The following is a 26,892-nucleotide window of genomic DNA, read 5'->3' on the forward strand; positions in this document are numbered from 1 at the left end:
ATCTGTTCTCGGTCTAAGAAATGCAAAATCTTCAATGTTCCTAAGAACTGTGTTAGAGGAAACATGAGGCTGATTATGACTCTTCAATCTGATCTGAAATACAAAAAGCACAAGAAAACCGAAGATAAAGAAATGATCAGAATCCTTAAAAGGTACCTTGTGAATGCTGATACCATGTTTCCAAACCTACAATATAAATTAAAGAATGACAAGTATGATGATGAGCAAAAGCAAGATGATAAACCACCTTCTGGTTCAAATCCAAGTCAATCCTCTACAGCAACTGGTAGCAAAGAGAAGAAGCAGGATGAGAAGAGGAAGGAAGATGAGAAGAAGAAAGGGGATGAAAGAAGAAAAAGGAATATGGCTCAGGACCACAACAACAAACCCTAAAAATCCAAATCAACCAAGCTCAACCTTTTAAGCCAACAAACTCAAATACCAAACCACCTCAAACCTCATAGTCTAAATTCTTGTACAAACAAACGGCTAACACCCTTCTGAAAATACCAATCACCTTAAACCAAACATCTCTAAAGAAAATCTCAAACCTACCTTCTGTTAAGCCACCAACCAAACTTCATTACAAATATGTTGGGAGAAAAACAAAAAAAATGCAAGTTACTAAGAGGGCCATCTGGAACTGTTTAAATCAAAGTGATTTTCTACCTCTAAACTGGTGCATCTCAGATGAATACTACTTTCAACAATTAGCTGAAGAAATGGTCAGAGTTTGTGTTGTATCAATAAGGGAAGTAAGCTATCATGATGGAACCTTCACATTTCTTGGCAAAGGCTTAAGGGACACATTTTCACCCACAAAGATCAAAAGAGTGATAAGATTACTGAAGGATAAGGATTCTGGAACAAAAGCATGGAGATCTGTTTTGGCTGAATGATTGGTAGAAAGGGAAGAAAGAAGAGTAAGAAACAAGGCTGAAAGTGAGGAGAGGAAAAGAAAGTACATTGAGGAGATAGACATGTATATTCAAAAATCTGAAGATCTCAAGGCAAAGGGGATGAGAAAAATAACCAAGGATGGACAATTTCTCAACATCAAGATTGGCAGATTCTCAAGAATTAGGGTTGGTTTCTTGAATGGTTATTCATTAGCAGATAAACTCAAACTTGTAGAAGCACTAAGAGAAACACCAATCATAGAAGAACTGGAAGTACTTGTAAAGTTAAAGGACCTCATTGGAGAAGAAACAGGAGATAAGAAATTTGATTAATGATTGTATCTGTCAAACTCAAGAAATTTTTTATGTATAAATGTTGTACTTCTGTCAATTTGAATGTAAAGCTTAATTGTTCATTTTAGCTTGGGGTTAGTCTTGTTACCAGGCATAAATTTGTGATAAGCAATCTTCTCACAAATTGGAGGAGATTGTTGTACAAGACATGCCTCTACTATAACAAGACTAAGTCAAATTGACAGCCCTAAGTAAGTTGCATGATAATCTAAGTTTGAATTTTGCATTGTATAACTTGAGTCTGTAAAAGTGTAAATAGATTAGACTGGGGTATTTTTCTGTAAACAGTCTCAAGCCTAAGAATAAACTCCGGAAGAAGATCATGAAGATCATGCCTCAGAGAAAGTGTGAAAATCTTGGAGTTGAATAAATCTGTTTTGAGAAAAACATTCTAAGTCAATAAATCTACAAGTCACAGATCAAGTCATATAGAGAAGTCATTCGAGAACTCCAGAATGACTTATCGACAAGTCAAAAATAGCTTATAGAGAAGTCTCAGAGATATCGATAAGTCAAAAAGAAGATATGAAGATTGGAGATATCGACGAGTCAGTTCTGCATTAGAGAACTCAGAGATATCGATAAGCCAAAATGAAGATATAACTATTAGAGATATCGACAAGTTAATACTATATGCAAAGACTTGGAGACCTCGACAAGCCAAGCTCGTTCGAGAACTCAGAGATCTCGATAAGTCAAGTTCATATTCGAGAACTCAGAGATCTCGATAAGTCAAGATTCACATTCGAGAACTCAGAGACCTCGATAAGTCAAAACACTTGTAGAGAACTAAGAGATCTCGATAAGTAATTATACTTGTCGAGATGTCGAGTTCTCTATTAACAAACTAGAGATCTCGATATAATTTTCAAAGTACAAAATGCAGACCAGTTAAAGATCCAAGATTATCAATCAACAAACAAATCAATCACTGATTTGAAAAGTCTACAAAAGCAGCTTGAAGAGTACAAGATCAAAGGCCAATATTAACTGACAAAGTAAAGTCACGGACATGCACGATTTGTAAAGATACACTAAGCCAGAAATAAAAAGTTTTAGTTAACTTAAAGTAGGGTTTAGTACATGTTATTACATGCTGTGTAAAACCTGTGTTTACTGTTCTATAAAATAAATAGTGGATACTTTGTTTTAATGTGTAACAAATAGATCTGAAAAATCTTTTACTCTCTCATGGAAGAAGCTGAGTTATTTATCAACAAAGAACCCAGGAATTTTGTAGCAAGACATACTTGATTTTAATATAAAATTAAGTGAGTTTTGAAGATTTATGTTTACTGTTTTTATTTCATTATTTTTGTATTAACACAGTTCACTACAAAGCAGATTACTTTGTTCACCAAACCAAACATAATTCAAGAAAAGTCTAAAATTAAGAAAAGCGCATTTACCCCCTCTATATTGTATTCATTACCTAACAGAAAGTGAAACATTTGTGCTTATTTATTTTCTCTAAAGTGTTTCTGAAATTTTTGAAAAAAAACAAAAGAATAAAAAGGGAGTTTAAATATGAATCAGTTTTATTTCAAAACTTTATTTTCAAAAGTGGTATGATCAATAAAGAAACATTAATTACAATAATAATTATGTTGATATTTCAACAAATCTTTACTTTCTTTTGGGTGATACTAAATGCAGTAAATTTTTACTCCATGCTGTAATCTGAAATTACTTTAACATCCTTATATGTATTAAATGTGTACTAGCTTACGGCCCGTGCGATGCACGGGTCTTACTTAATATTTATATATTTTTATTTTTATTTTATATAATTTAATTAAAATTCCATATAGATAATTAAATACTAGATAATAATTATATAATTATAATTTGATTGTATATAATTTCAAGTTAAACTCAAATAGTATAATTAGTTTATGATTAATGAGATCTTATTTATAAATAATAATCTAAATATTTGTTGTTAGTAAGATTTGAACCTGAGAACTTATATGTATTTTATAAATAATAATATAAATGTTTGTTTTTTACGAGATTCGAACCCGAGAACTTGTAGAGTATGGTTTTTTAGTATTTGAATTTAACGACTCCGATTATTTGAAAAAGAAGATCCGACGGTCGTGATAAAAATGGATAACTAAAATGAGGGTTAACCAAATTACAAATTATAAGCCCGCAAGGGTTGGCTCAGTTGGTTAAAGAGAGAAAAATTATCCTCTTGGTCCCAGGTTCGAATCTCACGGGAGTAGAATTTATGATTATGCCTCCTGAGTCAGAGCATGTCGCTTAAATGCAGTTTACATTGGTTCATGTGGTTTGCAGGCTATTGCGTGAGCCCGTAGGGTTACCCAATGCGCACCCGAAGGGTAACGGCTGCGCGTTAACTACGATAAAAAAATAATTATAAATTATACCGCATTTCAATTATTATAATATAGTATAGATAAGGATACTCGGTCATCTAGCATGGAGTACAGGGTTACTCCTATTACATAACATTTCAAATTTCAATGTTACTCCTGTATCTTGCGTTAAACAATACATACTCATGTCGTGCTATCACAGTTTGTTATTTACAATTTACTGTAAAAATGATAAATGTGTCATTTATTCTCTTTTATTTTAAAATAAATAATTATATTACTAATATGTGTTTTTTTATTTCTATTTCAAAATTCTACATAACTACAGTACAATCGCGATAAATGAATATTCGTTAAACGAATAATCTTGTTAAATTAATATTGTTTTCGGTCCCAACAAAAGAGAGACAATCTATTTTTAACCTTGATAAATGAGTAATCTTGATTAGTGGATAAAATATTTTGATCGTGATAGGTATTTATTTATTAAAATTTAACAGTAGTACGTTATTATTTACAACTAATAAGTATCACAAACCAAAATACAAAGTGATAAGATATTTTGTTAACAGTCAAAGGTTTGTGTGTTTTGTTTAAGTCGGCGTTTTCGTGTGTAATTAATTAGTAAAAAAATTATATTACATTTCAAAACTTAGACCTGGTTATAAAAATAACATGTAATATTATATTTAACGTTTATCAATAATTTTAATTTGAAATCTAATGGTTATAGGTTGAGTAATCAAACAATGGTTAACGACTACCAACCAAATTTTAGTATTCCGCCTTTATTATAATAATATGTTAGATATATTTGATAATGTCATGTCTAATATGATTTGTGTTTAGTTTTCAGATCTTACTTAAACAGGACAAATCAGTACTTAACTGGAAATCAGTACTTATACTGAAGTCAGAACTTAAGTTGTCAGAACTTAAGTTATCAGGAGATAATATCAGGACTTAAGGAGACTTTCAGATAAGGAAGGCGACTGATTGAAAGGAAAGAAGATCAAGACAAATGCAAGAAGAGATATGCATGAAGAAGGAATTCTATGAAGAATAGAATACTTGGAAGAAAAGATAAATAGTTGATATATTTTAGGAAACAGAATTATATTCCATATCAATTAGAGATTATCTTGTAACTGTGTAGTATATAAACACAGACATAGGGTTTACACTATATGTGTTATCATAATCGAAGTTATTATTTATTGTAACCCTAGCAGCTCTCGTGATAATTTATTCATCACTGAGAGAGGACAGTTCCATATTGTAACATAGTTTAATAAAGCTTGTTTTCTATTACTTGTGTTCTTTAATTCGATTTGATTGTGATAAACACTGTATTCAACCCCCTTCTATAGTGTGTGTGACCTAACAAGTGGTATCAGAGCAGATCTGTTAACACACAAACAGTTTAAGATCCGGAAACAATCATGTCTGAAGGAGAACAAACTTCAACTGAGCCCACCAAAACTGAAGAACCTCCAAAGACTCAAATCCATAGTCGATATGAGACTATTAGAGTTCCCATACTGAAACCATCTGAATATTCCATATGGAAGGTGAGGATGTCTATGTTTCTGGAAGCTACTGATCCAGAATACCTTGACAGAATCAATGAAGGACCACACAAGCCAACCAAACTCTCTGTTGTAGTTGCAGGTGAACCATTAAAGTCTGTACCAAAGGAGAAGAGTGATTATACTGCTGAAGATATCTCATCAATTGCTAAGGATGCTAAGGTACGACACTTGCTGCATAGTATTATTGATAATGTAATGTTAAACAGGGTGATCAACTGCAAGACTGCAAAGGAGATATGGGATGCTTTGGAGACAAGATGCCAGGGAACCGAATCAATTAAGAAGAACAGGAAGACTATACTCACTCAAGAGTATGAACACTTTGACTCAAAGCCTGATGAGTCATTAACTAGTTTATACGACAGATTTGTCAAACTCTTGAATGATTTGTCACTAGTTGACAAGGAATATGATCTTGAGGATTTAAATCTTAAATTCCTGTTAGCACTTCCTGAAAGTTGGGATTTAAAGGCCACCACTATAAGAGACAACTATAATCTTGAAGAAACAACTCTTGATGAAATTTATGGGATGCTCAAGACTCATGAACTTGAGATGGAACAAAGAAACAAGAGAAAAGGAAGAAAGTCAATGACAGTTGCTCTTAAGGCTGAGGAGGAATCCCCCAAAGCAGCTGCCTCAAGGAAAGGCAAGGGAAAAGCTCTCATCACAAAGTCTGATACTGAATCATCAAGTTCTGATATTGATGATGACTCTAAAACTGAAAGCTTACCTGAGATGGATCCTGATGAAGAGATGATGAAGCTGTGTGCTCTTATGATGAAAGGAATCACAAGGATTGCATACAGAAAATTCAGAAAAGGAAAGAAGTTTTCCAGGCAAGGTGCAAGTTCTGATAAGAAGAGTTTCAGAAAATCTGAAGGCAAAGGAAGAAAGTCTGACAGAGGAGATTACACAAATGTCAAATGCTACAACTGTGGTGAGAAATGCCACATATCTCCTGATTGCAAGAAAGTGAAGAGTGACAAAGGCAAGGCTCTTGTCACAAAGAAGAAAAGCTGGACAGACAGTTCAGATTCTGAAAGTGAGGTGAACTATGCCTTGATGGCAAATGCTGATAGCAGTTCTGATGCTGCTGAGTTAAAGGTACCTCAAACTACTTATGCCTTTCATACTGATGATATTAATGAGTTGAGAAGATATCTTAAAACCATGTTCATTAGTTATAGAGATCAAACTTTAACATGTGAAAGATTAACTTCTAAAAATCTTGCTTATAAGAAGAGGAATGATTATTTAGAAAAAGAGTTAGTCATGTTCCATCAAACTCAGAAAGATAGAGATGATGCCTTTTATGTTAAGGATGAAATTCTTAAAATAAATGAATCTCTAAAAACTGAGTTAGAAAAGGAAAAAGAGATTATCAGGACTTGGACTAACTCTGGCAGAACAACTCAGAATTTGTTAAGTAGTGGAAACTGGAAAGAAGGCTTAGGTTATGGAGATGATAAGACTGATAAGGGAACTATAGAGGTTGAGCCTATAGTTGTTAAACAAAAACCAAAGGTAAATCCTGTTAAGTTTGTAGCTGTAAAGTCTGATATTGATAAATCAGAAGTTAAAGAGAAATTAACTTCTGACAAACCAAAATAGGGTAAGCCAAGTGAAGTGAACATAGGTTTAATGACAAAGAAGCATCTTAAGCATAAGCTGAAAGATGTTAAGAATGTAAACAAGGTAAAGCCACCTAGGAAAAATAGGAATGGAAAGGAAGGTGTGAATAAAAATAATGATTATAAGCCTGTTCCTAATGCTCCTAGAAAGAAATGTTATAACTGTGGAATTTCTAACCATCTGGCTTCTTTTTGCAGGAAAAATAAGAACATAAACTCCTTACCTTCAAAGTCAGGAGTTAAGAGTCAGTCTGTTAGATATAGGCCACAAAATCCTTATTTTCATTGTGGTAGTTTATGATATTCCATTTATACTTGTAAGGAATATCATAGTTTGTACTATGATTATTATCAAATAAAACCTTCTTTAAAGAAAGTTAGCATTGTTCCTTCTAGTGTAAGTTCTGATGCAAAGTCTGATAGTGTAAATGCTGATAAGAAAAATGTTAACATAAATTCTGATGCTAAATCCGCTACAAATGTTAACAAACTTAATAAGGACAAAGGATCCAAGCAAGTCTGGGTCCTTAAAACTAATCACTAGTGGTCTTTGTGATTGCAGGGTAACAGGAAAAATATCCTAGTTCTGGACAGTGGATGTTCAGGACATATGACTGGAAATAAAGCCATACTATCAGACTTTATGGAGAAAGCTGGCCCAAGTGTTTCTTATGGAGATGGCAACATGGGAAAAACTTTGGGATATGGCAATATCAATCTGGGGAATGTCATCATTGAAAAAGTAGCTCTGGTCTCAGGACTTAAATACAATCTGCTGAGTGTTAGTCAAATCTGTAACAGAGGTTATCATGTGGATTTCTTTGAAGAACACTGTAAAGTTGTAAGCAAATCTACAGACAAAGTTGTTCTGAAAGGATACACGCATGGTAACATTTATGAAGCCAAGCTTTCAACAAGTACTGATGGTTCTGCAATCTGTCTGTTAAGTAGAGCATCAATTGAAGAAAGCTAGAATTGGCACAAGAAACTCTCTCATTTAAATTTCAACAATATAAATGAACTAGTCAAGAAAGATCTTGTGAGAGGATTGTCAAAATCAGTATTTGCTCCTGATGGCCTATGTGATTTATGTCAGAAGGAAAAACAAAGAAAATCTTCTTTCAAGAGCAAGACTGAATCATCAATTCTTGAGCCTTATCACCGACTACATGTTGATCTATTTGGTCCAGTGAATGTCATGTCTATTGTAAAAAAGAAATATAATATGGTCATAGTGGATGAGTTCACCGGATACACATGGGTGTATTTCTTGCACACAAAAAGTGAAACTGCATCTATTTTGATTGATCATGTCAAGCAACTGGATAAATTTGTCAAAGATTCTGTGAAGATCATAAGAAGTGATAATGGCACTGAGTTCAAGAATTTGATCATGGAAGAGTTCTGCAAAGACCATGGAATAAAGCAGGAATTTTCTGCTCCTGGAACTCCACAATAAAATGGAGTTATTGAAAGAAAGAATAGATTTCTTATTGAAGCTGCACGAACTATGCTTGATGAAGCAAAGTTACCAACCTACTTTTGGGCTGAAGCTGTGCAGACTGCTTATTTTACAAAGAATGCAACACTCATTAACAAGCATGGAAAAACACCATATGAGATGGTGAAGAAAAAGAAGCCAAATCTGAAGTATTTTCATGTATTTGGATGCAAGTGTTTTGTTCTTAAGACTCATCCTGAACAGCTATCCAAATTTGATCTAAAAGCTGATGAAGGAATTTTTGTTGGATATCCACTTTACACAAAAGCCTTCAGAGTCTACAATTTAAGAACAAGGGTTGTCATGGAATCTATCAATGTCTCTTTTGATGATAAGAAGGTTACAGGACTTGAAGATTTCAATGATCATGATCAGCTGAGATTTGAGAATGAAGTTTTAAATTCTGATACTGTAAATCCTGACAGTCTAAATCCTGACAGTCTAAATCCTAATAGTCTAAATCCTGATAGTCTAAATCCTGATACTGCAAACTCTGATGGATTAAACTCTGATGTTATTGAAACTGTGGTGACTACGCCAAAGGAAGATGCACCTGTGCAGGGGGAGCATACTGAAGATACAACCACATCTCAAGAAGCATCAGAACCTACAACAGGCTCTTCAAGTTCTGATTCATCAAGTTCTGATGGGCCAAGTTCTAATAATTCTGGAAACTCAAGTGCTGATATTTCTGGAAACTCAAATTCTGAAGGATTCAACTCAGAGAGCATAATTTCAGGGGGAGAATCATAAAATGTTGATGAAGACAGCATGGATCATCGGGGAGCATCCAGTTCTAGAGAAAATCTTCCATCTGCAAGGAAGTGGACTAAAGCACATACTCCTGACTTAATTATTGGAAATCCTGATGCAGGTGTCAGAACTAGAACAACTACATCAAATGAATGTCTCTATAATTCCTTTCTTTTTCAGACTGAACCAAAGAAAGTGGAAGAAACTCTTCAAGATGTTGATTGGGTGCAAGCAATGCAGGAAGAGTTAAATGAATTTGAAAGAAATAAGGTCTGGACCCTAGTACCAAGACCAAAGAACAAATCTGCTGTTGGTACAAAGTGGGTGTTCAGAAACAAAACTGATAGTGATGGCATAATTACAAGGAATAAAGCAAGGCTAGTTGCAAAAGGATATTCTCAACATGAGGGAATTGATTATGATGAAACATTTGCACCAGTTGCTAGATTGGAAGCCATAAGGATATTTTTGGCTTATGATGCTCACAAAAAGTTTACAGTCTTTCAAATGGATGTGAAAAGTATTTTTCTCAATGTAGAATTGGAAGAGGAAGTATATGTTGAACAACCTCCGGGTTTTGTAGATTCCAAACTTCCAAATCATGTCTACAGGCTTGATAAAGCACTTTATGGCCTTAAGCAAGCTCCAAGAGCATGGTATGAGACACCAGCTCAATTTCTTCTGGAAAGTGGATTTAACAGAGGAACTATTGACAAAACATTATTTTATCTCAACCATGGAAAGGACTTACTTTTGGTGCAGATATATGTTGATGATACCATTTTTGGTTCTACAAATGACAGACTTTGAAAGAAGTTTGCCAAACTGATGCAGTCAAGATATCAAATGAGTATGATGGGGGAACTTAGCTATTTTCTGGGCCTTCAAGTCAAGCAAAATGAAGAAGGCACTTTTATTTGTCAATCCAAGTACACCAGAAATTTGCTGAAGAAATTTGGAATGCAAGATTGTTCAAGTGCATCCACTCCCATGGCCACTGCAACAAAATTGGATAAGAATACTAGTACATCAGTAGATATTACTGATTACAGAGGTATGATTGGCTCACTACTCTATCTAACTGCTAGTAGACCTGATATCATGTATGCTACCTGACTTTGTGCAAGATTTCAAGCAGATCCAAGAGAACCTCACTTAACAGCTGTGAAAAGAATTTTCAAGTATCTTAAGGGAACAACTGATCTGGGATTGTGGTATCCCAGAGAATCAGACTTTAAACTAATAGGTTACTCAGATGCAGATTTTGCAGGTTATAAAATTGACAGGAAAAGCACAAGTGGAAGCTGCCAATTTCTTGGAGGCAGATTAGTTTCTTGGTTTAGCAAGAAACAGAAGTCAATTTCCACATCAACTGCAGAAGCAGAATACATTGCTGCAGGAAGCTGTTGTGCACAGATTCTTTGGATGAAGAATCAGTTACTGGATTATGGGTTAGAATTTTCTAAAATTCCTATTTTCCCGTGATAATCAAAGTGTTATTGCTATGACAGGTAATCCAGTTCAACACTCAATGACAAAGTACATCAGCATTAGGTACCACTTCATAAGGGAACATGTGGATGAAGGTACAGTGGAATTGTATTTTGTTCCAACAGATCAACAACTAGCAGATATCTTCACAAAACCACTAAGTGAAGCTACTTTTACAAGATTGCTAAATGAACTTGGAATGGTTTCAGGTTCCTTCTCTAAATCTGCTTAGTTTATGTTCTGATACATCATATTTTATGATCAGTATTTACAGATATTACTATCTTTGTGTATTCTGTGCTTAAATTGAAATTTGCTTAAGTGCTGATTGTTGTCTGATGTGAATTTCTAAACTCTGATAGTGATATGCATGTCTCTGTGACTATTCAATCCAATGAGGATAATTGTGTCAGATGTTGAACTAGAAGTATTTAATATTCTAAAAATCCCATGTTTGAAGTAATTGTTTGTGTGGAAATCTTTTAACACAAGCCAATTCTGATATTGAGCTTAGTTAAGTTTACTTTGTATATCTTATTACTAAGTCAAAAACTAGAATAGTGCTTCTTATCTGTTAAGTTCTGATGTTAGTAAATCTGGTGAATGTACTAAGTGCTGATACGCCTCACTTATCAAAAGAAAAAGAAAAGAAAATAAATAAAAATCAGGTACTCCTTTGAGATCTAGAGTAAAAATGTGGAAGGGAAGACTCAAGTGCATTGCTGGTATTAAGTTATATGCATTAGAAAAGCAAAATAAATATTTTCTTGGTGACTTTTCACACTCTATGATTACTGGAGAAATACTCTGATAATAGCATAAATTCTGATAAGCAGTCGTGACTCACTTACACTCAGAAGCCACTGTAAAAAGGAATTTCAAAAGATGCATAAAATGAGCATAAAACAGTTGAGGTGGACTCATGCATGAACTCATTCTATAGTAGACTTTGGAATAATGACAGATTTTGAGTAAAGTTCTTAGTTATGCCTTATTTCTAAGATGTACTGAAGTGAATCAGACTTTAATCTTTATCTGATATTTAGCTTACTGCACACACATACACTCCATATGAATAATGAAAATTATTGTGGTGATAAATGTTATTTTAGATGAACAGGTTAAGTGTCAGTTGCATAAATTCTGAGGACAAGTTATGATAGAAATTCTGATGATTAAGTTCTGAAGAAACGAAATCATTATTTCTGTGAAGAATTACAGAAATAGGCATTCACTTTTCGAGTTAAGTAGCCATATTCTGATGACTTTTAAATCCTGATAATAATCAAGTTCTGATGCTGATGTGGCAGTATTTATTTACTTGGTTTATTTTTGGTCATTACCTCAACGGTCATATTTTTTGAATATTGGTTTATGAGAGATAAAGCAGTAATAATCATTTATTTAATGGGATTACTTGGTTAGTGGGACGGTTTTTCTCCTTGAAAAACTGTATGTGATAAGTAATAATTGCTTATTTACAGTGCCCATTAATTTTTGCCTTAACTGCTGCATGTTTGACAGGTGTAAAGGTCTGTTCCACTACTTTTTAACCACTGTCACGTGGGGTGTCTAAGTAAAAGAGATAAAAGACTTTTAAATCTTTTATTTTCAGTTTTATTCTACTCTCTCTCTCTTTTTTCTTATTCTCTCTCACTTTTTACTGACGGTTTCTTTACAGACATTTTATCAAACACCTTACAGGCAATTTTATTTCTCACTTATTTCTCATGGCACCCAAGGATTTAATTATTGATGGAGCCAAGTTTGTACCAAACAACTATGCTGCAATCTTGAACAAGGCTGAAGCTCCATCAGATTTGCACTTTATGCAAGATTTTTTAGCAAATAGTGAGATTGGGTATGCTTTGACCCAACCTCAAACTATTTCAAGCCAACAAGTTCTGACGTTTTGGCGGACTGGGATTTTTGATGATGGTGGTGCTACTGGTACTCCAAGCATCGTATTTGAAGTCAATGTTGTTGAGCATGTGATTACTCCTGGAGCAGTTCGTAAAGCTCTCCACTTACCAGAAGGATGTACTTTTTCAACAGTGGAGGACCCTGTTCTACAGCAGCTCATGGTCAGTTTGGGCTATGAGAAAAGTTTGTGCAAGCTTGGACAATTGAAAAGGGCAAATATCAGGAAGGAATAGAGCTTTTTCTTCGATTGTATCACTAAGGCATTCGCCAATAAGTGCTCCAACTTTGATGTCATTCCAATTATGAGTCAGCAAATCGGGTATGCTCTTATTCATCAAATTCACTTTGATTTTGCAAGTGCTGTGTTAGGTTTCATAGGGGATAGGATGACAGAGGATAGGAATGTAGTATACTTTGCTAGATTCTGTCAGCTTATATATTCTTTTTGTTGTGTTGATGAACCCCAACCTACCACTGATTTAATTCCACCCTCTAAGCTTGCAAAAAGAGCTTTTAATGATTTGTTAAATGCTGACATTAAGAAGAAAGTGGTTAGACCCTTACAGATACCTCAGTCTGTAAAACAGATTCTTGTAAATGTTGATCCTCAAACTTACACATCTGTTTACCCTGATGTTCAACCCACCAGCACATCCCAGCCACCTCACCAACCATCAGAACATACCACATCTACACCTCAAACTTCTCAACCTCAACCTACCCAACCCTCCATCAGGATATATTTCAAACCATCACAGACATCTCAACCTTCACCATCAGCACATCCTGTGAGGCCTTCATCTTCCAAACCTAAGAGGACAAAGACTATACCTCAGACACAACAAAAGAGAAGGAGGATTGTTCTGAGGGATGAGTCAGATAGTGAGGAACAGGTTCCAGTATCAGAACCTGTTGTTGTAGAAGCTGAGAAGGTCTCTTCTCGGAAGAATGTTGAAATTGGGAGTTCTAGGCCCCTAAAAAGGCTTAGAAAGCTAAATTATGATGATGAAGCTCCCAAAGTCTCTAGTTCTGCAAAGAGACATAAAAATCAAAGAGCCAGGAGGGTTGTCAGTGTATCATCACATTCTGAAGAAACTCTGGAAGAAGGAGCTAAGGAAGGGGGTCAGAAATCTCTGATCCCAACAGAATCAATTGTTGTTAAATTACTTCCTTCAGCACAACCAGAAACTACTCAAGACAGACTGTCTACTCCTCCTGTGTCTCCTATAAATGAGCCAGTACATACTGAAGACCCAGGCACAAGTGCTGAGATTGATATTCACAACCTGATTGTGCCTGAGGTTCTGTACTTGGAAGCTCCACCAGCTCAAATCACTCCACCAACAAAACCAATTCTAGATGCTGATTTTAATGAAGATATTCCTTTTATACCAATTCTGAATCTGGATGATGAAAATCAGAATTTAGGTGGGCATCAAGGTTTGGCTGTTGATCAGAACTTAGTTGGAGATCAGCACTTAGAGGATGATGTTGAAGCCTCAATAGCCACTCATACTATTCTTTTATCAGAAGAAGCTAATGATGCTGATTCTATAAGTTCCGATGCTGCTAATAATGAAGTTACTGGTGAAGCTGCTGCCACTGTAGATGTTAATGCAGCTGGTCCATCTGGGCATGCACCTTTACAAGCTCCTTCAAAAGCTGATCTAGTTAAAAAGTTTGTTAAAGGAGATGCACCAGTACCTTGGAGTGAAACTCCTAGAGGAAGGGAGTGGACCAAGGAATGGAACAAAGTTGATTTCGTTCCTACTTCAAACATACTTGCTGAGCACTTGGCAAAGGCTGATGAGATGCTATTCAATGATGATTTCAAGACACATCTCAGGGTTACTGCACTCAGTACAAGACACCTTCAAAGTCAACAATCTGTAACTCAGGCAAAGGTAGACAAGATTCAAGAATCCTTAAATCAGCAAGATATGGTTGCCAAGCTGGACAAGAAAAGGTTTTTCAAACCTACCTTTGACAGAATTGAGTACATTGACAAAACTCAGGAGAAGCAACAGGCTCAGATTGATGACATTTTGAAGAATCAAGCTTCTCATCAAAATCAACTCAATGAGATCCAATCCTCAAGTCCAAATGCAAACCTATCAAGACACTGAAGGGAAAGGATGATGAAAAAGATGACCAGGGAAACTCTGGAATGGGTGGAGGTCATGGTCAAGGTAAAGGTTTTTCATCAAGTAAAGCTGGAACTACGAGTCAAAGAACAAGTTCTGATACTGGGAGAAGAATAAGTTCTGATACTGGTAAAAGGATAAGTTCTGATGAACATCTGGAACTTGATGAGGAAATTTCAAGACAATTATTTCTGAAAGAAAATCCAGGAATGGACTTTGAGAGTCTAAAGGAAGAAGAAGCTAGACTTAAGTTAGAAAAAGTCAACTCCAAATCTGAAGCTTCTGTCATTGAAAAGAAAATTCCTAAGGCTAAAGGCATTGTGATTAAAGAAAGGATAAATTCTGAGGCAACTAAGGCCAAATCATAAATGGAGATAGATCCAAGGTCCAAGGGCAAAGAAAAAGTTGGTGAACCTGTAAAGGTTTATGTGCCTGCTATGGATGAAAAAATATCTGATGAAGATGTTAATCTTACTCTGATTTCAAAGAAGATTTCTCAAACAACCTCTGACATGGCTCAAGTTGTTCAGAGTCAAGATATAGTAAGTTCTGATATAACACTGAAGCAAGCAACCTCTGACATAGCTCAAGTTGGCTTGATATCAGAAGATAAGGAAAAGGAAACCTCTGACATTGCTCATGTTAAACCTTCAAAGTTACTCCTACCAGGATTCACCAAAGCTAAACAGACTCAACCTTTGAAGGCTGCAACAAGTGATTTTGAAGTAAGAGTGGTTACAGGAAAAGAAACAAGAGATAAATATGGATTGGGTAGTGCTGATGAAAGAAGAATACAGAACACAACCAATGATCCAACTTCTTTGAGTGAACCAGGTGTTGGAGCAACTCCTGAAAGATTGAATCAGCCTGAATCTGTACAGATGGTTTACCATACCTTCTTGAAAGAACACATCTTGTTATATTTTATGACAGATGGAAGGGTTTACCATATTAGACAGAATGATATACCACTGAAGTATTATGAGGAACTAGAACATGTTCTATTCTTACTTCAAGTGAAGAACAGATTAACAAATGGTGCTGCAAATTATTTGAAGACTCAAATTCAGAGACAGAAGAAGCTTTATTCTGTGAAGTCTGATAGCACATATTGTCCCAAGTACAGAGATCACAAGGGTGATATTGTTGAGATGAAGCCTAACTCTGCTAAGATTATAACTACCTTTTTGGGTTATAAAGATGTGGAATTCAATCTTGAGCCTGACAAGGCATATTTGATCAGACTAGATCAGGACATAAGAAAAGCTAGAATAAATGATCTCAGGGCTGTTATCTTTTAAATTGGTGAAGATACAGTTGAATTGAAGAATGCTAAAAGGAGGATGATTGATGAACTTAAATATGCTGAGAGATGTTTATTAAAGAACTATCTCAGAACAACTCCTGACATCAAAGAGATCAGTAATGGAAGCCAAGTCAAGATCTACAACTGCTCAAATTTTGATGTGTAAACAGACTGAAGCTGTTATCAGAAGTTAAAGATGGTAAAGCTACAAGGACTGTAAGTTGTAGTTATCTAGTCAAATTCTCATGCATTTGTACTTAATGTTTTTGACATTATCAAATATCTGTTAAACTTGTATATTATGCTAATTTACAAGTTGGGGGAAATTGTTAGATATATTTGATAATGTCATGTCTAATATGATTTGTGTTTAGTTTTCAGATCTTACTTAAACAGGACAAATTAGTACTTAACTGGAAATCAATACTTATACTGAAGTCAGAACTTAAGTTGTCAGAACTTAAGTTATCAGGAGATATTTATCAGGAGATAATATCAGGACTTAAGGAGACTTCCAGATAAGGAAGGCGGCTGATTGAAAGGAAAGAAGATCAAGACAAACGCAAGAAGAGATATGTATGAAGAAGGAATTCTATGAAGAATAGAATACTCAGAAGAAAAGATAACTAGTTGATATATTTTAGGAAGCAGAATTATATTACATATCAATTAGAGATTATCTTGTAACTGTGTAGTATATAAACACAGACATAGGGTTTACACTATATGTGTTATCATAATCAAAATTATTATTTATTGTAACCCTAGCAGCTCTCGTGATAATTTGTTCATCACTGAGAGAGGACAGTTCCATATTGTAACAGAGTTTAATAAAGCTTGTTTTATGTTACTTGTGTTCTTTAATTCGATTTGATTGTGATAAACACTGTATTAAACCCCCTTCTACAGTGTGTGTGACCTAACATAATATATATAGATATATTAGCAAAAATAAAATTTGATAAAAACTTTTTATATTTACTGTATTTTTAAATATTTAGATTTAAGTGAAAAAATTGAGTATCATTTAAATCATTGTTATGTACAAAATTATTCTTTTCTTCAATATAAAAGCTGTTTTAATGACTTTGTTTGAAGTAACATTTCAAAAGCATTTTTATTCAAAAGGACTGTAAACCTTTTTTATTTAAATTTTTTTTTAAAAGAACCGAACATATGAACATGGAAAAAAAGTTTCAAATGAATATTAGAATATAAATAAATATATTAAATAATTGATTTGTTTTTAAATTGAGATGTACAGTGAGTTCGTGACATTAAATATGTACGTATGCATATTTTCGAAGGTTCTACGTGTTATAGTCATGCCTTTGTTGCTAGAAATCACCACGAACAACTTATGGAGGCAAGGTCGAGATGCCTACAGGGGCGATTTCTCCCAAAATAGCTCAGGCAGTAGGAGTTAGGGAGACTCTAAGCCAGATTAAGAAAATGCAGTACTCAAATGCTGAGGTGGAAACCGATTGTTTGCAGGTGGTACAAGCTATTAGATCTTTCATTACCAGTCCATCGTACTGGGGTAGAGTAATTGATGAGTGTAGATCATTGTTAGCTAGTTTAAAAGTAAATAATATGTTTTTGCGTTTTGTAAAACGTTCAAGAAATAGAGTATTTCACTAGCGAGATATAAATGTTTCATAGTTGATCGTAGGTGGTTGGGAAGGTGATATACACCCGGACTTTCTACATTTACTGATGAATGATTTGAGAAATTAATGAATGTCGCTTTCCTTTTGTTGCAAAAGAAAATATGTATGTGTGCATAAACTCTCTCTCCTTAATACCGAATCTTAAAGTAAGAACACGTGAAATAAAAATTAGGTAAGGGGTATTAACATATTTACTGATTACTGCACAAAGTAAAATATTAAATCAATAAATCACTTCCATCCAATTTTGTACTCACATATTTCAAAATCAATAAATCACTTAAGATTGTTAATTACCCCCGCATTTCCTAAATTTTTTTAATCTTGATTATTTTTTCTCTTATTCACTGATTTAGTTTTTTTGTTTAAAAGTGTGAAATTGATCCAATATTATATAATCAAATCCGAATAAAATCAGCAGATAACATATTTTTATTGATAGGTAGGGTTCAGGTGCCGCAAGCGAGCATTTCTTCGGCTCCGGTGAGGTGCGCCTATTTTATAATCCGTTCTGTCATTTATTATCATCTGCTAATTGTGTATTATCGTTTACATTAAGATTGTTAATGCACATATTAACACACATGATCTATCCCGTTTATTAATATTCTTTGGATTTGGTATTTATCCTTAGGTGTTCCCCTCTCAGGAACAAGTATTGTTTATATTTTCATTTAAAATTTTAGATGTGATGTGTTGAAAAATTGAATGATATGATAGAATTACAAATTGTGCAGAAAAGGACATTCATTCGTTAATTTGAATGCTTAAAACTCGAGTCCAACGTTTAAACTTTTGTGATTGGAATGGAGGATATCGTTTCGATTTCATCCGTTGCCAATATATTCTATTTTGACCTACCAAAGACAACACTGGATCTTCTGTTAAGTTTGTGTTGTATCAGGGCAGTTTGGAAGGGGACTTCCTTCTTAATATTAACTCAAATTCAAGTATTGCACCACATCATTGATTTCAGTCTTTAGTAGTTGATATATGTGCATGAAACTATGAAAGTACACCACAATTAACTCACCCACCGATCTCCTTGACAGTCGGATAAAATTTATTAGACGTTAAATTTGTTCGTAAAAAGGATTAGCTTTTTAGACTTTCTAATCAGATGAGCGGAATTGCTATTAGAAATTAATGATGTTGTACATTATTAAAATCTTTCTTCTTACCCTTTTGCTCGATGATCTCGGCTATCATTAATCTTGGTATTTAGTAGTTGATATCTGTAATCTGTGCATGAAAGTACACCACAATCAACTCAGATAAAATTTATTAGACGTTTAATTTGTTCTTAAAATGAATTAGCTTTTTAGACTTTCTGATCTAGTGACGTGGATTGCCATTAGAAACGGATTATGTTGTTCAATATCTGGCAGAATATCTTTTTTCTTACAGATATGCTCGATGATCTGTCCCTTTTAATAGTATTTCCTGTTTTTACTCATAGATGGATTGGCAAGGGCAAAAGTTAGCAGAGCAGCTAATGCAGATGATGCTGCTGGCATTTGCAGTGGTGGCATTTGTTACAGGCTATATCTTTGGCTCCTTTGAAATAGTTTTACTTATATATGCGGGGGGACTTGCTGTTACTGCTCTTGTCACAGTACCTGACTGGCCTTGGTATAATCGCCATCCTTTAAAATGGCTGGATCCCAGCGAGGTTGAAAAACATCCCAAGCCACAGTCTGCTAGTACTACTACGAAAAGAAAGGCATCTAAGAAGTAGATGAATTTAACTTAATTTGTTGCAGTTTTTCGAGTGCCTTTTTGTTAGCTTAGTTGTAGTAGGTACTTAAACCTTTGGCTAAAAAACTAAAAAATTATGCGATTGACCTGTACTAAATGATAACTTTGAAGAATGATTTGAAGCAGAATAAGGTAATGGTATCTTAATATGTGGCATTTCATGGCTTAAATTTTATATATTTATTCTACTAGTTTAACAGTTGCAATTGCTTTCAATATTCTTTCCGAGTCTACCATGATTCTGCGAGAGGCGGGTTTAAGAGGGTCTCTATCTGTTTTTTCTTAATATACGTCTCTTTGATTAGTTCTGAATTTCTTTCTGGACTTGTCTGGAAAATGTTCCGACCGTGTGTTTTATATAATAGGTGATGATACTGATCCCACGGGCAGTTTATATTTACTCAATTAACATATTCATTTTCTAAAAAGATTGTGTTTCATTTCATTATGATTGTGTAGATGCAAAAAGTAGACTGTTTAGACTTCAATTAGCAATAATGCTTCACCATGGGACTGTCATTATGCTTACGAATTTTGAAAGAAACTAAAAATGAACATATTTAAATTCCTTTTGATGATTCGCAAAAGAAAACTTTGGAGGCCAGAAAGAGAGGGTAATTCTCTCTTGTAGGCATGTTTTTGTTTGTAAACAAGTTTGATTCGAGCCGGCTTATAATTTATCGAGATAGATGTGTTAATCCGTGATTTCTGATGATGCATTGAAGAAGTCTACAGCAAGTCAGATTGTTACTTAGTTAGATAAGTATTAGAGTTTTGTTTAAATGTTAACTTAGTTAACTGGATAACATTTGACTTATCTTTTCAAGACAAACTCTATTTTGGATAAACCTAATTTATTTCAAATATCCAATCTTTATCAGGTTTATCTCTTTCAAGAAATTACTTGTTTTACACCTTCAAATATTTCAAGCCTAATCTTATCTTTTATTATCTTTAAAAGAGTTTGAAATACACTATATCCGTTACGTGTTTTCTATATATACTCGACTTAATATTTTTCAGAAACAACACAACTCTCTGCCATTTCCATCTTATATCTTTCTGAGAAAAACATCCTCTTAATTACATTCATTGATTATCCAGTTAATTAAGAGTTTATAGTCGAGTTGTAATCTTTCACATTATTATCTTTGTATTTGAAAAAAAGTTGTATTGTATCACTTGTCCCGGGTTGGGGGAATATTGATTACAAGATCAAGGCCAAGTAGTTGTGTGCTAGGGAAAGGGTTCTTTCATTCAGGGCCAAGATTGTAATCAAGGAAAGTTTGTAAGCACTTTATTTAAGTGGATATAATATATTCTCTATGTTAGTTGGCATGCGGACTTGGATGTAGGTCATAGACTAGGTATAGGGGCCGAACCAAGTGAAAAGTTTTGGTGTTCTTGCATTGACATATTTCCAGCATTGCACGTTTACATTTCTGTAATTTGCATTCTGCTGAATATATAGTGCCTGTCTCATTTAGATATAGTCTGTCTCATTTGCCAAGACAAAAGAGACTGTCCCATTCGTGAACAGTTGTACTTTAATTAATTCGATTGTGCCTACGAATTTCAATTGGTATCAGAGCAGGTGCATTTAACCTGTCTTTTAGTGACTATTTTGCTAGCGATCCATGGCACAATCAGAACGTGTGTTAATCAATATCCCTCCTCTCTTAATTGGAGCTGAAAATTATAATGACTGGAAATTTCGAATGAAGATCTTTCTTCAGCGGGATGCTTATGAATGGGATGTTGTTGAGAATGGCATAACTATTCCTATGAAAGAGGGAAAGCCAAAGCCTCTAAAGGATCTGTCTCCTGAAGAAGTCAATTCTTTGAACTACAATGCTAAAGCCATGAATGCCCTTTTAAGTGGAATGGCTGCAACAGAACTACGCAAAGTTTCTGCATGTAATACGGCTAAACAAATCTGGGATACTATCCAAGTCAGCCACGAAGGAACGTCTAAGGTACGTGAAGTGAAACTTAGTATGCTAATAAGTGATTATGAAGCTTTCAGGTTGGAACGAGATGAAAGTGTCAAAGATGCTCAAGGAAGGTTTTTGACCTTGATGAATTCTAACTTACTACTCGACAAGATCATTCCTCAAGCTGAAATCAACAGAAAAATCCTCAGAGCTATGCCTAAGAAGTTCTCCTCAAAGGTCACCATCCTTCAGGATTCTCCATCCATATTAACTATGGAAACTCTCACTCTATTCAGTGAATTAGAGGAATTCGAGAACCAGCTACGTAGATATGATGAAGAAGATGAAGCCCCCAGGAAAAAGACTCTAGCTCTTAATGCAGATGCAGGTGATTCTTCTGAAGATTCTGATGAGGAGATTGTACTTCTCACTAAGAAGTTCCACAAATTTCTGGCCAAAAAGAATGCATCTAAACGACCCATGAAGTCTTCATTTCCAAAGAAAGAATTCAGACCTAGTTCAAGCAAGGAAAGCAAAAATAATCAAAACAAGGATGCATGTTTTGAGTGTGGAAAGAAAGGTCACTTCAAGAAAGATTGCTACAAGCTCAAAGCCAAAAAGAAAGCTTTACTCACATGGAGTGATGATGATTCTGAGGTGGAAATTGACTCAGACGATGAACTAGCTCAACTATGATTTGCTGGACTTGAATATGACTCTAGTGACAATGATGAGGTACATATTGTTCAAATTAATAAAAATTCATATATATCTCAGGATGTACTAACCTTGCAGGCTCAAAATAGAAAGTTAAGAGAAAAGAATGCTTATCTTAAACAAGTATTGAGTGAGGTTCTTAATGAGGTTGATGATTCCATCAAAGATGAATCCTTGGTAGAAGAAAACAAGCTATTATCTGAGAAGATTTCTAAGTTGAAAGAAGAAGTCAACCACCTCAAGAATGAGATCGAGATGAAAGACGCATGTCTTGATGCATTAAAGAAGGAAACTTTTTATGCCGAATCAAATGCATCTTCTGATTCTAAAGTTCCTGAACTCGAGCAAAAGGTTGCCCAGCTGAAAACTGATCTAGCCAAATGTTTCCATGGAGAAGGAACCTTGAATGATTTACTTGCCCAACAGAATTCTTCTCTTGACAAAGAAGGTTTGGGGTATGGATCAGCCAAATGTTTCTACTTCTATCTCACTTCTAACTCTTCATATTCTTCTCTTGTTCTATTTAATCTCAACTTCTTTTTCTTTTCCTCTTTCCAAACGTTTCTCTTCCTTCTCAACAATGTCGACCACTCACACCCGTTCTAAATCTAAACATCCTAAAAACCCTAACCCATCCTCCTCTAGTTCGAAACGCCAAAGAACTAATCCCGATACCTCTACTCCAATGTCACCCGAGAAATCTTCTCAGCCTAAAACCGTGTCAAAACCCATTCTTAAAGAACGACTTTGTGACCTTGTTTTGATTCAACAAGTTGGGGTTGTTGATTTGTTTTTTGCTTTGGATTGTGAATCTCTTTTGTCTCCACCGGATGTTATTTACCCTTCTCTGGTCCGGGAGTTTTATTCTAATTTTTCAATGATGAAGGAGAATATGGTTTATTCCGAGGTTCAAGGTGTTCCGATTGTGTTCAATGCTAATTTGTTGTCTCGAGTTTGTGGGATTTCGTGCTCCGGTATCTGTCTGTATACCACGCATACAGCTTTCATGGAGTTTCCAGGACTACAGTATGAAGAACAGCTGAAAGTGATTCTTGGTGAAAACTTTGTCGGTACCTCTCTTAAGCCTATGGTACATGATCTTACTCCACTTGCTTTATTGCCTTTTAAATTGTTTCATACTGTTATTCCCAGTGGACTAACAATGAGATTTACAGAAGGGGGTTGAATGTAAATCTCAAAACTTTTTCAAGTTTTGAGTAGTTTCTAAGGTTAAGTGTTTTAGTGAGCAGATGTGTGTGAATGGCTTGAAGCTAATACAGACAGATATATATTCAAACACAAATGTAGAGAACACAAGGAACTTAAAAACTTTTCTGGTGGATTTGTTGTTCCACCAGAGATGTGTTATTTCAGAAAATCTGTGATTCAAAGAATTAAATCACAGCTGCTTCCTAGTACAAACTAGATGATTTTCTCTCTGGATTTTTCTAAACAGCTCTGGAAAATTCACATCTAATTACTAGCTGCTACTTGGTTTATATATCACCAAGTTTACAAGTGAAGACAAAACTGTAAAATACAATTAAAAAGGCTCTTCACATGTTTCTTCTTCATTTCTCTATCCAATGCAATTTAGGCTTAGCTGTTAATCTTTGAATACTTCCTTGTTTGCACCAGAATGGAAATGCTGCATTTTCTGGATTCCTCCTAGAGGCTTCCACATTCCAGTTTGTCTCTGTCAACCCATGTGCCTCTGTCAGCTTATGAATTATCACTATCAACTGCTAATGAACTAAGCATTCGTTGAAGCTTTCATTCGTTGATGCCTTATCCGTTGAGGCTTTATCCGTTGAAGCTTTATCCGTTGATGCATTATCAGTTGAAGTCTTTATCCATTGAAGCACTTATCCGTTGATGGATATTATCCGTTGAAGCTTTAGAGACATCCGTTGAAGCTTTGTTTCTTATCCGTTGAAGGTCTTCAATATCAGTTGATACTTCTTCACTTATACAAAATTACAAGGCATGAAATATTTACAATTAGCCCTCCTATTTGCATATCCACTAGTAGTCAACATGACTGATAATTTCCTACAACATCTAAGAATTACAACTTGAATCCAGAGAATGAAATGTGCTACAATACTAAACTTATTGCTAAGTAAAGCTACTCCTTCAACGGATAGCCAAGATGGTCTTATCCGTTGAGGCTACAAACACTAGATTTCTACTTAAGTGTTTTGTTTAACTTATCATCAAACTAATACACATATTCCTAACAATCTCCCCCTATTTATGTCTACTAGAACTGTAGGCATAAATTTGGGTTTAGCTTGATGATAACAAAACACTTGACAAATATATTAACTGTAATAAAGCAGAAATTCAAAAGTGCTGCAAAAATGTGTATGCTGAGATGGAATTGAAGAATTACATTGTTTCCAAGGGTGCTCCTTTAGCCTGAGCAGATTAATTTCTTTTCCTTTGATCCCTTGTTTTCTTTCCTAGCCTCCTATCATTCTCCTCTATTTGAAGTTGAAGTTGTCTGTAGAACTCAACTTCATCTTCTTCATTGATGTCCAACTTAGATTCCATATCCTTGAGAGTTTCATTACTGGCAATCTTGAGTTGATCTTCAAGTCTGAAAAATCTTCTGACTCCTTTGTTGTCTCTGAACTCCATCAACCAATGAGGTGATTTGTGAACTGTAATTCCTCTTTCTTGAATGAGTAATGTTCTAGGCAAGGCATTGGGCTCCCACCAAGTTTTCCTTATGTTGGCAATCTTGTTGAGAATCTCAGTCTTGGCAGTCCTGGTAAAGCCAGAATCCCTTTGTATGGTTGAGTAGACTCTAACCAAGGTAGAGTAGCCTTCATTCAGAATCCTGCAGAGAGGCCAAGTTCTTTCCCCACTTCCTTTGTATTTGAACACTAGTCTTTCTGGTAGCTATCTGTAGGCAGCTATTCCCCTTACTTCATCCAGCTCATCCAGATAGAGTTCAATGTCCGAAAATTCTTTTATGTCACAAATGTGAACATAATCATCCTTAGAGGCTTGTGGCTTAGGCTTTGGCTTCTGAGTGAATTTGATTGAGGTTTTAGAAGGTGTTGATTTGATTCTTCTTTTCTTCTTCTTTGATGGTGGAGAAGAGGTTAAGAAGGTGGGCAATTTGATGGTGTCCCAATCAATTGGTTCCTCCTTAGGAATGATTGTTTCACCATGAATGTTTATGAAGGGGTCAGGCACAATGGGTTCAGGAATAGAAGGTAGTGGTTTGGATTTTGATTGGTTTTCTTCAGTCTCATCTACCATCTTTCTCTTTGCATTGGCCTTTTTTCTGTTCCCTTTCTGCCATTCCTCTCTTTCCTTACTTCTTTCTTCCATATCATTATCAACCATGTCCCCCGTACCTTCATCTTCACTTTTGTCTTCAATTTCTTTCTTTTCTTCAGCTTGACTTGACTTTAGCTGTTTTCCAAGCTTTGCTTGTGCTCTTTTTTCAGCCTTTAGCTTTTTGGCTTCTTCCTTGAACCTTCTGGTTTCTTCCCTCTTGGCTATTGAGAATTTGGGATGTCCTTGCATCACACAGATGCTCTTTCCCTCTCTAAAAATAATAGCCATGTTCCTCCTTACAACCACATCCATGGTCTCTTTGTGCTTTATGATACTTCCACCCAAAACCTTGTCTTCATCAGGCTTTGGAAGAGGAAAATCCACTTCTTTCATCTGATGAAGGCTTAGAGGATTCTTTGTAGAGTCCTTATTGGATCTGTTGTTGGGCTTGAGAACCATAGGTTTCAGATTCTTGGAAGAAGTCTCTCCAACCTTATTCCTCCTTACTGGCTTGAGCTCCATAATAATTTGGTTCCACCTTTGTGCTATGCTTCACAGATTGTGATTTAGAAGTTGTAGAACCAAAAATTTGTTGCATCTTTTCATCAATTTTCCTCTTTTGCTCTTTGACTTGCAATTCAGCTGCTGCTATCTGGATTAGATCAATTCCATCAAGCTTTCCTTTGATTTGAATAGTTGGAGAAGTGGTGATGGCAGGAACTAGCACTTGAGATATTTGAACTGTTGTTGATGGCTCTCCTTCCCCTTCCCCTTTATTCTCCCCCTTTTTGTTATCATCAAGGGTAGGGGTCAAGCCTTGTGCTTTTGCCAGCTGCATTAGTAGATTTTTCTGAGTTTGTTGATTCTGAAGAATGGTGACCATTGAGTCCTCAATGATCTGAACTCTGTCTTCCAACCTGGCCAGCCTCTTGTCAGCATCAGATGCTTTCCTCAGTCTCCCCAACAAATCTTGCATAGTACCATAAGGCATGACTGAATCCAACTTCCCAGCATTATAGGATTTCAGATCAGCAATGTCCAGCTTGAGTTCATCCACACTTAGATTCTGTTTGAAATGCTGCAACTGCAAGAGATGTAGAGAGTCCAGATGAGCTTGAAGAATTGCCTTGGTACCAGCATCTGTAGTCTCCTGAAGGGCCTTCTGAATAGTCATTACTTGCCTGACCAAAGTTACACCAAACTCTCCTGGTGTAGATGTCTTTGCCCATACCCAATCAGGTAGATCTGGAACAGAACTTGGGTCTTCTTCTCCCCCTAAGTTCATGCTCTCATCCAAAGAATTAGAGTCATCATCATTAGAATTTTCTCCAAATTCTTCAGATGGCTCACCAGCTTGAGAAGGTAGCTTGTTAACAGCAGCTTTGTCTCTGAGAAGAGATTCTGAAGTGTGTACAATGTTTAAAATCTGTTCAGCCTCCACATTGCCCTGAGCAGCCAACAATTGATAGGCTGGAACAGGGTGAGTAAAAGTGTCAGCATCCAAGGAAATGTTATCAATTACAGCTTTGTAATGTTGCTGAAATTGTCTTCCCTTGTCTACATCATCCACAATCATTGAC

At 35.4% G+C, this 26,892-nt stretch overlaps 1 protein-coding gene across 1 annotated transcript; it reads left to right on the forward strand.

Moving 5' to 3' along the window:
* The first annotated feature begins 17,938 nt into the window (after positions 1-17,938).
* On the forward strand, positions 17,939-19,539 carry LOC141722108 (signal peptidase complex subunit 1-like). Its single transcript, XM_074525025.1, has 2 exons — positions 17,939-18,097; positions 19,069-19,539. Exon 2 carries the CDS (start codon positions 19,069-19,071, stop codon positions 19,345-19,347), a length of 279 nt encoding a protein of 92 aa, XP_074381126.1. The 5' UTR covers positions 17,939-18,097; the 3' UTR covers positions 19,348-19,539.
* Positions 19,540-26,892: the final 7,353 nt, after the last annotated feature.

The sequence above is a fragment of the Apium graveolens genome, chromosome 1, assembly GCF_009905375.1.
Source record: "Apium graveolens cultivar Ventura chromosome 1, ASM990537v1, whole genome shotgun sequence".
Lineage (NCBI taxonomy): Eukaryota > Viridiplantae > Streptophyta > Magnoliopsida > Apiales > Apiaceae > Apium > Apium graveolens.

What these genes read in the sequence shown, in the direction of transcription:
- LOC141722108 (XM_074525025.1), top strand. Translation starts at nt 19,069, where the DNA reads ATGGATTGGCAAGGGCAAAAGTTAGCAGAGCAGCTAATGCAGATGATG.